The sequence below is a fragment of the Mobula hypostoma genome, chromosome 16 (assembly GCF_963921235.1).
Source record: "Mobula hypostoma chromosome 16, sMobHyp1.1, whole genome shotgun sequence".
Lineage (NCBI taxonomy): Eukaryota > Metazoa > Chordata > Chondrichthyes > Myliobatiformes > Myliobatidae > Mobula > Mobula hypostoma.
In genome coordinates this window covers 53,333,566-53,350,277 of record NC_086112.1, presented here as the reverse complement: position 1 = coordinate 53,350,277, position 16,712 = coordinate 53,333,566, and the positions used below count along the sequence as shown (strand labels likewise).

The following is a 16,712-nucleotide window of genomic DNA, read 5'->3' as shown; positions in this document are numbered from 1 at the left end:
CCCTAGGTTCGTGAATCAGTGAGACTGGAGTTCGAGGTTTAGTGTTCAGGATCCCATCACTGGCAAGTCTGGAGTTTGAGGCTTGGTGTTCAGTGATTGGTGGTTCGTATATGCTAATGATCAAGGCCTGAGGGTCGTTTTGGAAGTCCGAAGTTCGAGGCTCATTGGGCGGATCCCCCAGGTCTGCAAATCTCTGTGAGTCACTGGGTCTGATGAAGGCCCAAAGTCTGCATTTCTAGCCTGAAATCTCAGTCAGCTCTAGTCCAAAGAAGATGGCCTGCCTTGGGCTTAGAGCACTATGTATATGCATGGATCCGAGGGAGGAACAGGGCTTGCTTTACTGTTGTTGTTTTGTTGCTTGTTGTGTTCTGTTTTATTATGTTGAGTGTTGTTCTGCTGAGCATTGTAAACATGCGATGTGGACACCGCCACCTGAATGCGTGGTGGCACTTGTGGGCTGCCCCAGCACACCCTCGGGTGGGTTGATTGTTAACACAAATGATGCATTTCACTGTACACTTCGATGCACATGTGATAAATAAACTTGAATCCTGAATCTTGAATCCTGCTCTCACCTTTGACATTCAATGGACCTTTTGCATAATTTCCAGTAACTCTAGCATAATGGATATCTGCAGTATTTAGCTTCTATTTTACAATAGTGTACTGCAGGATGGAACTCAGAATCTGAATGTATTTCGGAAGATGCCTATGATGGGTCGATTATTTAGACAAATGTGACTTGAGCCAAGTATCCTCTAGACCAAACCACATTCACTACCACTCATATACAATAACAATGTGCAGCTTCAAGTGACCGTTGCTAGAATAACAGCAACATTTGCAGGGACATTTCATCCACATTCTAGTCTTTTCATCAAGAAGAATAGTGGATTCCTCTGCAAGCGTTAGATCATAATTGGAGAGCTTTACATTGCTTTTTGGATCCATGTCCTGGAATATAAATTTGTGGACACCACAACTAAAAACAAAATCCCTAGTTATTTGAAAACAATGCCAGAGCATCCCAGATCGTTGAACCCAGTCTAGACTGATTTTTTTATGAAGCTAAAGAGAAGAATATCAATGGTGCAAGTTAGAAGATGAAATGGTTTGGAAAGAAGATTATAAAAATGAATGCTAAACTAACTATATTAAATTAAAAATTAAATTAGTAAAGATTATTAAAGATAGGGTTTCTACAGGCATACAAATTAATCAGCTGAAGGACTGGCTAGTTATTGACTGCAAAATGCAAGCAATATTGAATTATTACACCCTACGTGTTTTTTTGGTATTTCTTACTCATTCTCTCAGTCATAATGACCCCTAAGGAGAAGGACTTCCAATTTCTACATCTGGGAATAAATGTCTATAGAGATCTGGTAAATTTTCCATTTGTTGGCATATCACCACCACCTGTCAGTGTTAGAATGAAGGAACTAAACACTAGAAGTCATAGAAATGGCCACTTGAACTCAATTACCAATATTGTGCAAGTTGGTGATATCACGTTTATAATATACTGGTGAAGATTTCTTCATACTCTGGCACCGAGATGGGACCCTCAACTCAGAAAGGAAGAAGGGAAAAGAGGAGAGCAGTAGTGATAGGGGATTTGATAGTTAGGGGGACAGATAAGAGGTTCTGTGGAAGAGATCGAGAATCCCGGATGGTCTGTTGCCTCCCTGGTGCCAAGGTCCGCGATATCTCGGATCGAGTTCTTGGTATTCTCAAGAAGGAGGGTGAGCAGCCAGATGTCGTGGTCAATGTAGGGACCAATGACATGGGTAGGAAGAGTGAGGAGGGCCTGAAAGGTGAGTTCAGGGAGTTAGGTGCCAAGTTAAAGGACAGGACCTCCAGGATACAAATCTCAGGATTACTACCAGTGCCATGTGCAGGCGGGTTTAGAAATGGTAAGATAGTGCAGATCAACACGTGGCTGAAGACATGGTGCAGGAGGGAGGGCTTCAGATTTATATATAATTGGGCAGTTTTCCAGGGAGGGTGGGACCTGTTCCAGCGGGATGGTTTCCATCTGAACTGGAGGGGGACAAATATTCTTGCAGGTAGGTTTGCTAGAGAGGCTCTGGTGGGTTTAAACTAGATACAAGCGGGGAGGGGAACCAGAGTGTAGGTACAGATGTAGGTGAGAAGGACGAAAAAGAAAATATTAAAGTTGTTTGCACTGTTAGTGATAAACAAAGAGTAAGAGGTGGAAAATTTCTTAAATGCATTTATTTTAATGCCAGGAGCATTGTAAGAAAGGCGGATGAGCTTAAAGCATGTATTGATACCTGGAAGTATAATGTGGTAGCTATTAGTGAAACATGGCTACAGGAGGGGTGTGATTGGCAACTAAATATTCCTGGATTTAATTGCTTCAGGTGTGATAGAATAGCACGGACAAGAGGGGGAGGTGTTGCATTGCTTGTCAGAGAAAATATTACAGCGGTGCTCTGGCAGGATAGATTAGAGGGCTCGTCTAGGGAAGCTATTTGGGTAGAATTGAGGAATAGGAAAGGTGTAGTAACACTTATGGGGGTGTATTATAGAGCATCAAATGGGGAGCGAGAGTTGGAGGAGCAAATTTGTAAGGAGATAGCAGATATTTGTAGTAAGCACAAGGTTATGATTGTGGGAGATTTTAATTTTCCACACATAGACTGGGAAGCCCATTCTGTAAAATGGCTGGATGGTTTGGAGTTTGTAAAAAGTGTGCAGGATAGTTTTTCGCAGCAATACATAGGTACCAACTAGAGAAGAGGCAGTGTTGGATCTCCTGTTAGGGAATGAGATAGGTCAGGGACAGAGGTTTGTGTTGGGCAGCACTTCAGATCCAGTGATCACAATGTTATTAGTTTCAATATAATTATGGAGAAGGATAGGTCTGGACTCAGGGTTGAAATTTTTGATTGCAGAAAGGCTAACTTTGAGGAGATATGAAAGGATTTAGAAGGAGTGGATTGGGACAATTTGTTTTATGGGAAGAATGTAATAAAGAAATGGAGGTCATTTAAAGGGGAAATTTTGAGGGTTCAGAATCTTTATGTTCCTGTTAGGTTGAAAGGAAAGATTAAAAGTTTGAGAGAGCCATGGTTTTCAAGGGATATTGGAAACTTGGTTCGAAAGAAGAGAGATATCTACAATAAATATAGGCAGCATAGAGTAAATGAGGTGCTCGAGGAATATAAAGAATGTAAAAAGAATCTTAAGAAAGAAATTAGAAAAGCTAAAAGAAGATATGAGGTTGCTTTGGCAAGTAGGTGAAAATGAATCCCAAGGGTTTCTACAGTTATATTAAAAGCAAAAGGATAGTGAGGAATAAAATTGGTCCCTTAGAGAATCAGAGTGGACAGCTATGTGTGAAGCCAAAAGAGATGGGGGAGATTCTGAACAATTTCTTTTCTTCGGTATTCACTTGGGAGAAGGATATTGAATTGTGTAAGATAAGGGAAACAGGTAGGGAAGTTATGGAAACTATGATGATTAAAGAGGAAGTACTGGTGCTTTTAAGGAATATAAAAGTGGATAAGTCTCTGGGTCCTGACAGAATATTCCCTAGGACCCAGAGGGAAGTTACTGTGGAAATAGCAGGGGCTCTGACAGAAATATTTCAAATGTCTTTAGAAACAGGGATGGTGCCGGAGGATTGGCGTTTTGCTCATGTTGTTCCATTGTTCTAAGAGTAAACCTAACAATTATCGACCTGTGAGTTTGACATCAGTGGTGGGTAAATTGATGGAAAGTATTCTTAGAGATGGTATATATAATTATCTGGATAGATAGGGTCTGATTCGGAACAGTCAACATGGATTTGTGCGCGGAAGGTCATGTTTGACAAATCATTGAAATTTTTGAAGGAGTTACTAGGAAAGTTGACGAAGGTAAAGCGGTGGATGTTGTCTATATAAACTTAAGTAAGGCCTTTTTCAAGGTTCCACATGGAAGGTTAGATAGGAAGGTTCAATCGTTACGTGTTAATATTGAAGCAATAAGATGGATTCAACAGTGGCTGGATGGGAGACGCCAGAGAGTAGTGATGGATAACCATTTGTCAGATTGGAGGCTGGTGACTAGTGGTATGCCTCAGGGATCTGTACTGGGTCCAATGTTATATGTCATATACATTAATGATCTGGATGATGGGATGGTAACTTGGATGAGTAAGTATGCAGACGATACTAAGATAGGTGGAGTTGTGGATAATGAAGTAGGTTTTCAAAGCTTGCAGAGAGATTTAAGCCAGATAGAAGAGTGGGCTGAAAGATGGCAGATGGAGTTTAATGCTGAAAAATGTGAGGTGCTACATTTTGGTAGGACTAATCAAAATAGGACATACATGGTAAATGATAAGGCATTGAAGAATGCAGTAGAACAGAGGGATCTAGGAATAATGGTGCATAGTTCCCTGAAGATGGAATCTCATATGGATAGATTGGTGAAGAAAGCTTTTGGTATGCTGGCCTTTATAAATCGGAGCATTGAGTATAAGAGTTGGGATGTAATGTTGAAATTGTACAAGGCATTGGTGAGGCCAGATTTGGAGTTTTGTGTACAGTTTTGGTCACCGAATTACAGGAAAGATGTCGACAACATAGAGAGAGTACAGAGAAGATTTTCAGGAATGTTACCTGGGTTTCATCACCTAAGTTACAGAGAGAGGTTGAACAAGTTGGGTCTGTATTCTTTGGAGTGTAGAAGGTTGAGGGGGGACTTGATAGAGGTATTTAAAATTATGAGGAGGATAGATAAAGTTGACATGGATAGGCTTTTTCCATTGAGAGTGGAGGAGATTCAAACAAGAGGACATGAGTTGAGAGTTAAAGGGCAGAAGTTTAGGGGTAACATGAGGGGGAACTTCTTTACTTAGAGGAATGTGTGGAATGAGCTTCCAGCGGAAGTTGTAGAGGCAGGTTCGATGTTGTCGTTTAAAGTTAAATTAGACAGCTATATGGACAGGAAAGGAATGGAGGGTTATGGGCTGAGTGCAGGTCGGTGGGAATAGGTGAGAGTAAGAATTCGGCATGGACTAGAAGGGCCGAGATGGCCTGTTTCCGTGCTGTAATTGTTATATGGTTACATGGTTACAGACTGCTGAAACAGTATCTAGATTTCCAAGTTAGCAGCAAAGCCATCAAATTAGTATCATATTTCATTTACACCTGTCTGCTCTGTATAATTCTTGGTTGTTTGTTGTGTATATGCTAACAACCTCACAAGCATATGCAGGCCTGCATGCTTGAATCCTACAGGAACATATTCAACATTTATAGTGCTGAACAGCAGATGATAAATGCCAAATTTTCCAACGAAGTCCATTTTCTCCTAGTTGCAAGTAAGCTTGCTATGAGCAATAAGCCATGATTTAAAATAAACTTGGTTTCAATAACATTTATGAAATAAACAAAGAGCACAGTTGGAAATTAGCAAACGAAGTATGGTTATTGTCCACCTGTTGATTGCTCTACGAGACTTCAGTCTACTTGGAACTCGCTAACACAAACTGGTGAACTACAAGCAAAAACTTGGAAGATGCAGGTTTTCATGTGTCAGCTTACTTTGCACGTTACCAGAACTGAATGAGACACAGACAATGATTCGGGAGAGAGTCCAACATTGGGTGACAGCCAGTGTTCCTCTTAATGGAAAGAAACTTAGTTTTCTTAGTACCCTTCAGGCCATTTTAAAGAATGTGCCCCTCAAAGAATGTGCAGTAAATCCACTTCTCTATTTTAAAATGTTACAAACAAGAGAAAATCTGCAGATGCTGGAAATCCAAGCAACACACACAAAATGCTGGAGGAACTCAGCAGGCCAGGCAGCATCTATGGAAAAAAGTACAGTCAACATTTTGGGCCGAGACCCTTCAGAAGGTCCTGCCAAAGGGTTTCGGCTCGAAAAGTCGACTGTACTTTTTTCCATAGATGCTGCCTGACCTGCTCAGTTCCTCCAGCATTTTGTGTGCATTTTTAAATGTCACCCACCTCACCTCACTATGTTATTATTATATCACGGCTATAGTAGTAACAGTCCTTAACAAGTTTGTACTTTAATAGTCCAGCAGCATGCAAGTATGGTCAGGTGAAAAAAATACCTATACTCTTCTCCTGGGCTTACCACTGACTCAAACTATGTTCTCTAATTTTCTGAGGTGAGGGGCTTAAATTTTTTTCATATCAGGTTCCATGACATACATCCATTTCAGGATGTATATTGTATACATTTCTCTGACATTAAATGTACCTTTGAAATTTCATTTCAGTCATAGAATATCCCCCTTCTTATCAAAGGGATCATGAACCTTCATCACAAAAAGAAGTTTATCACTTAAGTAAATAAAGAGATTTTGTCCTGAAACACTAACTGTCTCTTATTCTAAAGATCGTGCCTGATCTGCCGAGTATCCAGCATATTCTGTTTTTATTCACAATTAGATAAAGTTCCCTTTTTGACCTTCCTTCTGCTTCCCATCCCAGTATGGACATCCAAAGCCCTCACTCAAGTTTATAACCCTCAACCAATATTCTAAACTCCCCCCAATGATTTCCCAATCCATACAATCCCCCCCACTTATAGATTGATCTGCTATCTCAGTACATTACAGGTTTCCTCTGCCATCTGAAGGTAGAGCGTTCCTATGAAACGGTTCGTAAGCCGGAATGTCGTAAAATGAAGAAGCAATTACCATTTACTTATATGGGAAAATTTTGTGAGCGTTCGCAGACCCAAAAATAACCTACCAAATCATGCCAAATAAGACATAAAACCTAAAATAACAGTAACATAGAGTAAAAGCAGGAATGATATGATAAATACACAGCCTATATAAAGTAGAAATACTTTTCCACAATCATTGCCTGCACTGTTCTCTGTAGTGAAAATCTCATGCAAGCGCCGTCGGCAAAAACACCGCGCAAGCGCTTTTGGCAGAAAATTTCACGCAAGTGCTCTCGGCAAAAACACTCTCTACAGTAACCTTTAAGCTATGAAGCTGCCAAATCATACCAAATAACACGTAAAAATACACAGCCTATATAAAGTAGAAATAATGTAGGTACAGTGTAGTATCACTTACGGGAATTGAGAAGACAGAGCAGAGCACACTGATGATGGTGCAGTGGTCCCCACCCTCCGGGCCGTCGACGAATACCAATTCGCGGAGAATGCAGCAGTAGCTGGGAGGCACACAGCACATCTTTAAGAAAAAAGCTGAAATAAACATGCTAATTAATTAGGTGCCACCCGGCACGTAATTGTCGGCTCAGATCAGAGGCGATTGTTCATTTCGGCTTTTTTCTTAAAGATGTGTCGGGTGCAATGAGAATTCATTGCATTCTCCGCGTCAATGTATTGGTCCGCGGCCTGTAGGTTGGGACCACTGGGGTGGTGGGACACTGGGGTGTCATCTCATCGTCGCCTGTTTCCATCAGGGCAGGCAGGTCATCTTCTATGTCTGCCTGCCTCAATGTTGAAGGTCAAGGTTCGTCATCTGCTGTGGCTGATGTGGAAGGCTTGAAAAACGACAGTATACTTGTCTGCTAGCCTCGCGCATTTTTCTATCATCTCATGCAGTTGCTTCATGTTCAGTTCCTGGACGACTTCACTTTCGGCCCGGTCGCTACTGCATTCGGTTTCGATTGTTATTCTTTCCTCTCACATTTGCATCAGCTCTTCATCTATCAGTTCTTGGTCATGGGATGCCAAAACCTCTTCAACATCATCTTCGTCAACTTCCACAAGCCAAACTCACTTTGTCCTTACATCGTTCACCACGATCGAAACGCTTAATTATGTCTAGTCTTACGCTAAGTGTAACACCCTTACGAGCTCTTTCAGGCTTTTCCGATACCTTAGAACACATCTTGCTAACGGCTGCTCACAGGCACGTGTTTAAGCAATGCTGGCAAAAATGCCGTTCCGAATTCGGGGGAGAGTAGCTGCTCGGGGTAGCTGCACGCTGATTTTTTTTTCCATGCGCTGCCTTTTTTCGTAACAGTGAAAATACCTTCTGTTAGTGAAAACAGGGAACTAATGTAGGTCTTTCGTAACAGTGAGGTTTCGTAAAGTGAACATTCGAAAAGCAGGGGACACCTGTATTAACCAAAATCAATTATTCTACTCACTCTTTCTGACTACATCCTCAATGATTATTATCGCGACACCAAATAATTGACAAGAGCTTGCTACCCAAAATTTGGACCTGAAAGGTAAGTATAATGAAAATATTTGGAAATACTCTATTCATAGTATTTAATTTTCAGAAAATCAATTCAAAATAAGTATTGCTGGCTGTTGATAATTATTTACTTTTGTTCATAGACAGCTTGAGATTAATTACTTAGTTTTAGGTTTTTTTTTGGGTTCATGGGGATGGTTTTGGAGACAGACAGGGGAGTTAGGAAATTTGAGGCATCATCAAATCATCTACTTCCAGGGTGCCAATTAAGGTGACTTGAAGCAGCGCAGCTCAATGGAAACGATCAAATGTTCCTGTTGCAGCCTGCTGCAGCTGAGAACCACAATTGCATTTAAGGTCCGTAGTTGGTAATGAGACTAAACAATTTATTGCTGCTTAAAATCAACAGATCGGACTGTCCCCTTAAGACATCAGTGGAAGCGACGTCATTGTCATGGACTAATTGTGTACTTAAATAAGCTAGGTTTTCAACTCCCAATACAGACCATCTTGCTGGCAAATGTACAGTCTCTGGCAAAAAAAAATTGAAAGTCTCAGAGCTAGGGTACTGTATCAGGGAGACATTAGGACCATTTGCATAATTTGTTTCATGGTAACTCCTTCTGTTTGGGACACAGCAATTCGAATAGATGGGTTCACTATACACTGCCAAGATCGGACTGCTGTGTATGTTAAAATCAAAGGCAGGGGGTTTGCATCATGATCAAAGCCTCATGGTGTACAAACATGGTGATGCTCTCCCAATCCTGTTCACCAGATCTGGAACACCTTGCGATCAATTCCGACCATTTTACCTGCCAGGGGAGATTTCAACAATCATTTTGGTAGCAGTGTACATTCCACCTCAAGCCAATGTTAAACAGATTCTAGACGAACAGAGCAATGTAATCAACGGGCATGGGACAGCACATCTGGATGCCTTCTCCATTACTTTGGGGATGTTAACCATGCCAGCTTGAAAAAGTCACTAAATAATTCTTATCAACAGATCACTTGTAGTACCAGCGGAAACAACACACTGGACCACAGTTACACCACCATCAAGAGCACTTACTGTACTATTCCATACCCACACTTTGGAAAGTCTGATCATCTGGCTCTACTCCCTGAGTATAGGCAGAGACTGAAGATTGCAGCACCAGTAGTGAGGACCAAGAAGGTAAGGACAAAGGAAGCACAGGAGCGCTTACCGGACTGCTTTGAATCGGTGGTATGGACAGTATTCAGGGATTCATCTTTGAGTGTGGATGAGTATGCTGCAGTTGTCACGAACTTCATTAAAATCTGTGTGGATGAACCAGGAGGTTCATCGTCTGCTGAGGACTAGATCTACAGCACTTATGTCTGGCGGCCCAGGTCTATACATGAAAATCAGGTATGACTTGTAGAGGGCTATTTCAAGAGCTAAGAAACAATTCCAAGTGAGGCTGGAGGCGACATTGGATACACATCAACTCTGGCAGGGACTGCAGAACATTACTTTTTATAAAACGAAACCCAACATCATGATTGGCAGTGATTCTTCACTACCAGTCAAACTCAATGTCATTTATGCTCACTTTGAGAAGGAGAATAAAACTACAGCTATGAGGATCCCTGCTATGACCCTGTGTTGGAGCCTGATGACAGGCTGTCTTACAGGAGGGTGAGCCCTCGCAAGGGGGCAGTATTCAAAGACATTTTCAATCTCTCACTACTACAGTTGGAAGTACCTACATGCTTCACAACAATTATAACCAGTGCCCAAGAAGAGCAGGGTGAGCTGCCTTGATGACTATCGGCTAGTAGAACTCACATTTATGGTGATGAAATGCTTTGAGAGGTTGATCATGGCTAGAATCAACTCCTGCCTCAGCAAGGACCTGGACCCACTGCAATTTGCCTATCACTAGAATAGGTCTACGATGGAAGCAATCTCAATGACTCTCCAGGTGGCCTTGGATCACTTGGACAATATAAATACCTATATCAGGATGCTGTTCATTGACCATAGCTCAGTGTTTAACACCATCACTCCCACAGTTCTGATCAAAAAGCTGCAGAGCTTGGGCTTCTATATCTATACTTCTACTTCACTGACAATCAACATTGGTGCACCTCAAGGATGTGTGCTTAGCCCACTGCTCTACTCTTTTTATCCATGACTGTGTGCCTAGGCATAGCCTAAAAGCCATCTATGAATTTGCTGATGATACAACTTGAGTTGGCAGAATCTCAGATGGTGATCAGAGGGCGTACAGGAGCAAGATAAACCAGCAACAATCTTGCACTCAGCATCAGTAAGACCAAAGAGCTGATTGTGCACTTCAGGAAGGGTAAGACAACGGAACACATACCAATCCTCATAGAGAGCTCAGAAGTGGACAGAGTGAGCGATTTCAAATTCCTGGGTGTCAATATCTCAAGATGTAACCTGCTCCCTACATATCAATGCAGGCAAGACAGTGGCTATATTTCATTTGGTATGGGGGGGGGTGTGGGGCTACTGCACAGGATTGATGTAAGCTACAGAGTTATATAATTAGTCCACTTCATCACGGCTACTAGCGTCCGTAGTATCCAAGACATCCTCAAGGAGCGTTGCCTCAGAAAAGTGGTTTTCATCATCAAGAATCCCCACCACCACGACATGCCCTCTTCTCATTGTTACTAACAGGAAGGAGGTACTGAAACCTGAAGGCCACACTCAGCGATTCAGAAACAGCTTCTTCTCCTCTGCCATCCAATTTCTAAATGGACATTGGAACACTGAACACTATCTCACTCCTCTTTTTATAAATTTCGGTTTTTGCATGACTTATCTTAATTTGACTATTTAATATACATATATACTTAAGGTAATTTAGTTTTTCTTCTTATATTTACATTGTACTCCCGTCACAAAGTTTAACAAATTTCATAACATATGCTAGTGATATTAAATCTGATTCTGATCTGGCTCTGACTTAGAGAACAGGCCAGAATTTTAATTCTCCACTCGGTGTTTGAAGGACAGTGATGTGGATGAAGACCACCCAGGGTGAGTCAGTTGTCAGCGGGTAACGGAGTTGGTATTCCATGCGGGCAGGAAGAAGAGATCCCGTAGGCTTGCAGATCAGTAAAGCCAGAGTTCCAGACCTAGCATTTGATGTTTGGCAGCTTCTGTGGTTGATGGCAAGGATCGAATCAGAAGTCCGGAAATAGAGCCCCGTTGGCCAGAGCACGTGTGTTTGTGAATCTCCGCGAGCCCGCAGGTCTATGTCTGCGTGTCAGTGTCTGAATCCAAACCTGAATCTGGGTCCATTGGAGGCTGAAAGCTGAAGAATGCTGACGGTCTTGGGTTTAGAGGACTGTGAGTATGCATGGGTGGGAGGAGGGAGCAGGGCCTTATTTTGCTGCTGTTGTTCTATTGCTTGCTGTGTTCTGTTTTGTTGTTCTGCCAAGCATTGGGGGAATGGCATAATGGCGCCAGAATGTATGGCGACACTTGTGGGCTGCCCCCAGCCACACCTTTGGGTGTGTTAGTTGTTAATGCAAAGTACACATTTAGTGTATGTTTTGATGTAGTACGTGTAATAAATAAACTTGAATCATTAACCTTTTCTTACTTTAGTATTATTAACCCTTGATTGTTCTTGAGGAAGTAATAATAGGCTACCTTCTTGAAGTGCTATTGGTGGTGCAGACATTCCGTCAATCGAATTGCTCTTTCAGTATAACTGTTTAACTTGCTAGGCTGTTTTACATGGTGGTTAAAAGTCAAGCACATTGCTATTGATATCAAGAGCATTCTGTCTTCAATTAGAAATGGAATAAATCACCAGATCATTGACAGACTTCATAATTTACATATAAAATTGTACTTAGCACCCCATAATTACTACTATTGGAAAACTTCCAAGCGCTGAAATATACCGACCAACTTTCTGAAATCAATGCGTACATAGCACACTAATCAACAGGCACTTCCGGATCAGGTCAGACTCAGTGACCTACAGCCTGAGGTTGTGAGCCATAATAACATAATGCAAATTGTGAAAACAGCTGTACTTCTGTTGCATAGATAGCCCCAAGAGGTGCAGTCTCAAATGCTGGATTCCAGATTAAACTGCAGCACTCAACTGAAAGAAGACAGAACAATAATCATTCCTTTAAGTCACTACTTCTATTGCAAATTAAAGCCAAATATTTTAACACACTTTACACAAATTTGTCCTGCCGAAAGGTCTCGGCCTAAAACGTCGACTGTACTTTTTTTTCACTGATGCTGCTTGGCCTGCTGAGTTCCTCCAACATTTTGTGTGTATTGCTCGGATTTCCAGCATCTGCAGACTTTCTCGTTTGTAATTTAATTACACAGATTAGGTTACCTGCAACTGCATCTAACCTATCACAATTTGGAAGCAACATGGACTAGCAATCCTTCCACTTGTAAGTAGTTTCTACAAGACTACAGTCAGCTGTAAAGCTGTTATACATTTATCTCTGATTGATTGAGATATTCAAACAGCCTTTGATATTCACTTGCTAAAAGAGATTAAAAATTATATTTATAGAACTGCAAACCAGGCAAAAAATGAGACAATATTTACATGTGTGCAAAAATAACGTTCATCAAAAGTAGAGCTACTAGGACTTGATATTTCAATCCCTATGGTAAGTCGGCACTCTCGATGTTGGCAGTGGGCTTGGAGTGGTGACAGGAGGGAGGGTAGGTACGTCATCGGGGTCATCAGGTGGGTACCCTCCTTCTTTGACATTTCATTGATAAGCCCACGATGTCTCCAGAGGGCTCAACGGTGCTACCTGGCATCCCAGATACACCCCCCTCAGTTTCATACCCTCCTGTCTTCCTCTTGCAGCCCAGTTGTTGTCTTTCCTTTTAATCCAAATCCAATTGCTGCTTTCTTCTGCTGCATTTGACAACGACTTGATTGCTTGTTGGAGGGAGTGACCTCTCACCCCCATCTTCTTCAATAGACTGGTCGTAGATGTTGCAACGAATCCTCTGCATCCCACTTCTATACGGAAAACCTTGGTCTTCCAGCCATTCTGGGCAGCTTCAGTTGCCAGTTCAGAGTACTTGGTCTTTTTCCTCTGATACGCTTCTTCGACACCATCTTCCCATGGTACTGTCAATTCCACAACATATGCCAGCTTGGCTGTTATGGACCACAGGACCATGTCTGGCCAGAGTGTTGTAGCTGCAATGTCTGGGGGAAACACAAGCTTTTTTTTCCAAGTCTATGTCCATTTTCCAATCCCAAGCAAAAGATAAATCACTTCATAAGTAATTCACAATGCTAATTAAATTGCACTGTGCAGTAGGAGCGTTGTAAATTTCCTTGCATTTAACTGGCTCTGTGTTTGGAATCTTCAGTATTATAATGAGCATTACATTATTGGTTCCTTAGGGTTGTCATAGGCAGGGGAGGTGGGGTGGGGGGAATAAAGGCCCATTACCTAAATGCTCCCAATGGTGTGCTTCTCAAATAGTCTTTGACAACCAAGTCCAGCTCTTGGCCTTCACGCACTGTTTAGCTGCTAAGTCCAGAAGAACAGTTTCTAGTCACAGGAGAAGGGGCAAAGGGAAAATGGGGAGGTTTAAGTTACTGGTGCCTTAAAACCAGTTGCTTCAGGAAGGTGGGGCTTGTCAGCTGTGTTTGGCAACTCATCGAGGAGAAGGAAAACTCTGATCTCAAATCTCTGCTAACTTGCAGCTATACCCACTCATAGGGAAGGCTTTGGGAGTAAACCTGGAGGAAATCCTAATCCCTCAAATTCTCTCCATTATTCTCAAAGCTCAAGCCACAGCAGGCTGGAATGCTTACTCTGCAACCTCGTTATTGCATAACAAATTGGTGATAGCGTCCAGAATGGACCATCTGTCAAAATTAATTCTCCTTCTGCAGAATTTGACAATAACAGTAAAAGATGCAGCATGCAAAAGGTATAGATTGCTAAGGGCAACACACAGAAAATACTGGAGGAACTGAGCAGGTCCGAGAAGTGGTGAGAGGAGAAATGGAATTGGGAATGGAAAAAGAGAGAAGGGAAAGGGTGAAAAATTATGGAAAGTTAGAGAAATTGATGTTCATGCCATTGGGTTGGAAGCTACCCAGACAGAATATGAAGTGTTGCAGAATATGAACTTTGTCCTCATCATGGCAATGGAGTAGGCTGCAGACTACCAGGTCGAAATGGGAATGGGAAGTTGAATTGAAGTGGGTATCCATGATATCCACCTTTTGTGGCAAACAAAGTGAAGCAAAGCATACAGTACACTGGCCTTCATCAACTGTGGGGTGGAGTTTAAGAGCCGAGATGTAATGTTACAGCTATATAGGACCCTGGTCAGACCCCACTTGGAGTACTGTGCTCAGTTCTGGTCACCTCACTACAGGAAGGATGTGGCAACTATAGAAAGGGTGCAGAGGAGGTTTACAAGGATGTTGTCTGGATTGGGGAGCATTCCTTATGAGAAGAGGTTGAGTGAACTTGGCCTTTTCTCCTTGGAGCGACAAAGGATGAGAGGTGACCTGATAGAGGTGTCTAAGACGATGAGAGGCATTGATCATGTGGATAGTCAGAAGGCTTTTTCCCAGAGTTGAAATGGCTATGATGAGAGGGCACAGTTTTAAGGTGCTTGGAAGTAGGTACAGAGGAGATGTCAGGGGTAAGTTTTTTATGCAGGGAGTAGTGAGTGCATGGAACTGGCTGCCGGCGATGGTGGTGGAGGCAGATTCGATAGGGTCTTTTAAGAGACTCCTGGATAGGTACACGGAGCTTAGAAAAATAGGTATCCCTAGGTCATTTTTAAAGTAAGTACATGTTCGGCACTGAATTGTGGGCCGAAGGGCCTGTATTGTGCTGTAGTTTTTCTAGGTTTCTATGAAAAATCGAAGCTGGAGTCTCTATTTTGAGTTGAATGCTGACTGGCAACCCTTGCAATGCCACTGATGCCAAACTGCAATGTCTCTGCCATTCCTTTGGATTCACCGGCTGTGTGGCGAGGAGAAGACTGCTGCATGGGCAATAGCTTGCTCACCATTTTGTACTGTACTGGCTTGCATATCACAGGCAGCTAGGACACAATATCCATGTTCGACCCTGACCATCAAAGGTGTCATTACAATCATGGTAAAATAACTTAATTTTAACTTTTATGTAAATGAATGGATAATGGGCGTTTTGCCATCTGGTGTGGTGTCTGTGCCTAAAGACCAGCAGCACATTAACAGACTGAGGCACAAGTATTGCAGTGCATGTCTCATTAAAACACCATGGGACACAAAACCAGATGACAGAGACAGACAAAACATAAAAAAGGGAAACTGATATAAACAAATGTTGGAAATTGAAGAAGTCAGTTAGTAACTGTAATAAGAAAATTCAGCTGGACATACTGTATGTTGGATGATGATTGAACATCCAACTAGAGTAAAAGGTGTGTTTAAAGAAAAAAGTAGAAGAAAGAAAATCAAGAGCTATTCTAGTGAAGAAACACAAGAACAGAGTTGAATTACAGAGGATAAAGAAAAACAGTGGTAAAAATACTTCATTCTGTAACTGAAAACTAAAGAGTCCTGACTCTAATCTAAATAGGCACGAGTCCACAGCATAAAACATCTCATAATTCAAGACACATTGTCAGTGATTTGGCAGCTTCATTCATCAAAGTTATAAAAATGCATCATTCATCAAAGTTAGGAAAAGAAAATGTATCACTGGTGTACAACAAAATATTCTTATGAGGGTAAATTAGACAAGGTCAACTTTGGAAGTTAACATTCCCTAGCACAGGGCTTCTTGTGAAGACAGTTTGTACTGAAAATTCAGATTTTCCATCTATGGTGGAAAATCACACAAACTATTTCAGCTCATTACTCCAATTTCTAACAGGAATGGACAAGAACAAAGTTCTATAACAGGTGCACATGTACACATCATACTAGGAGACATACTGGTTGACAAAAATTAGTATGTGTTTTGCCTACTTTTCTTGAGTGAAAAATATGCACATTGATGACATTTCATCACTAGATTGATCCACATTTTTACTTGGATCATGGTGAAGTCAACTTGCCCAAGTTAATTTTTTCGTGTCTGTGTGCCCACCGAAAAGAAAGCATTGTTTCTTGAATATTAACAAATGACCTAACACCAGCTTAAAATACTGGTTTCAATGCAGCAGGAGTCCACCCTGCTCTGCTGTGGATTCCAGAAGAGCTACTGCAAATGGGAACTATACCAAATCCAAACAATTCTGAACAATAAGCGTCAACAATGAAAATTATTTAATTCCCGACATAGATAGCTTATATCCGACTCAGTACAATATTATGAACTTTTTAAAAATAACTTGTACAAAGGGTGCCCAGAGACTTTATAATATCTATAATATTAGTCAGACTGTGTGGAAATAGGCCTGTTGGCTCTAGTAGTGCTGACCATTATCCGTCTATTTACACTAATCCCCCTTCAATCCTGTTTTATTCTCCCCATTCCGATCAATTTACTCCAGGATCTGCCA

At 41.6% G+C, this 16,712-nt stretch overlaps 1 protein-coding gene across 2 annotated transcripts in view; it reads right to left on the bottom strand.

The window, feature by feature from the left end:
- The window catches only part of LOC134357404 (fibrillin-2), a 347,942-nt gene that overhangs the window by 166,565 nt on the left and 164,665 nt on the right, over positions 1-16,712 (bottom strand). The window contains exon 3 of one of the 2 annotated variants that reach the window (XM_063068954.1): positions 8,127-8,203. The exons of the other annotated variant lie outside the window; for it this stretch is intronic. Within the exon in view, the coding sequence (XP_062925024.1) occupies positions 8,127-8,203 (77 nt within the window). The remainder of the gene's footprint in view (positions 1-8,126; positions 8,204-16,712) is intronic. 2 annotated transcript variants of the gene reach the window in all.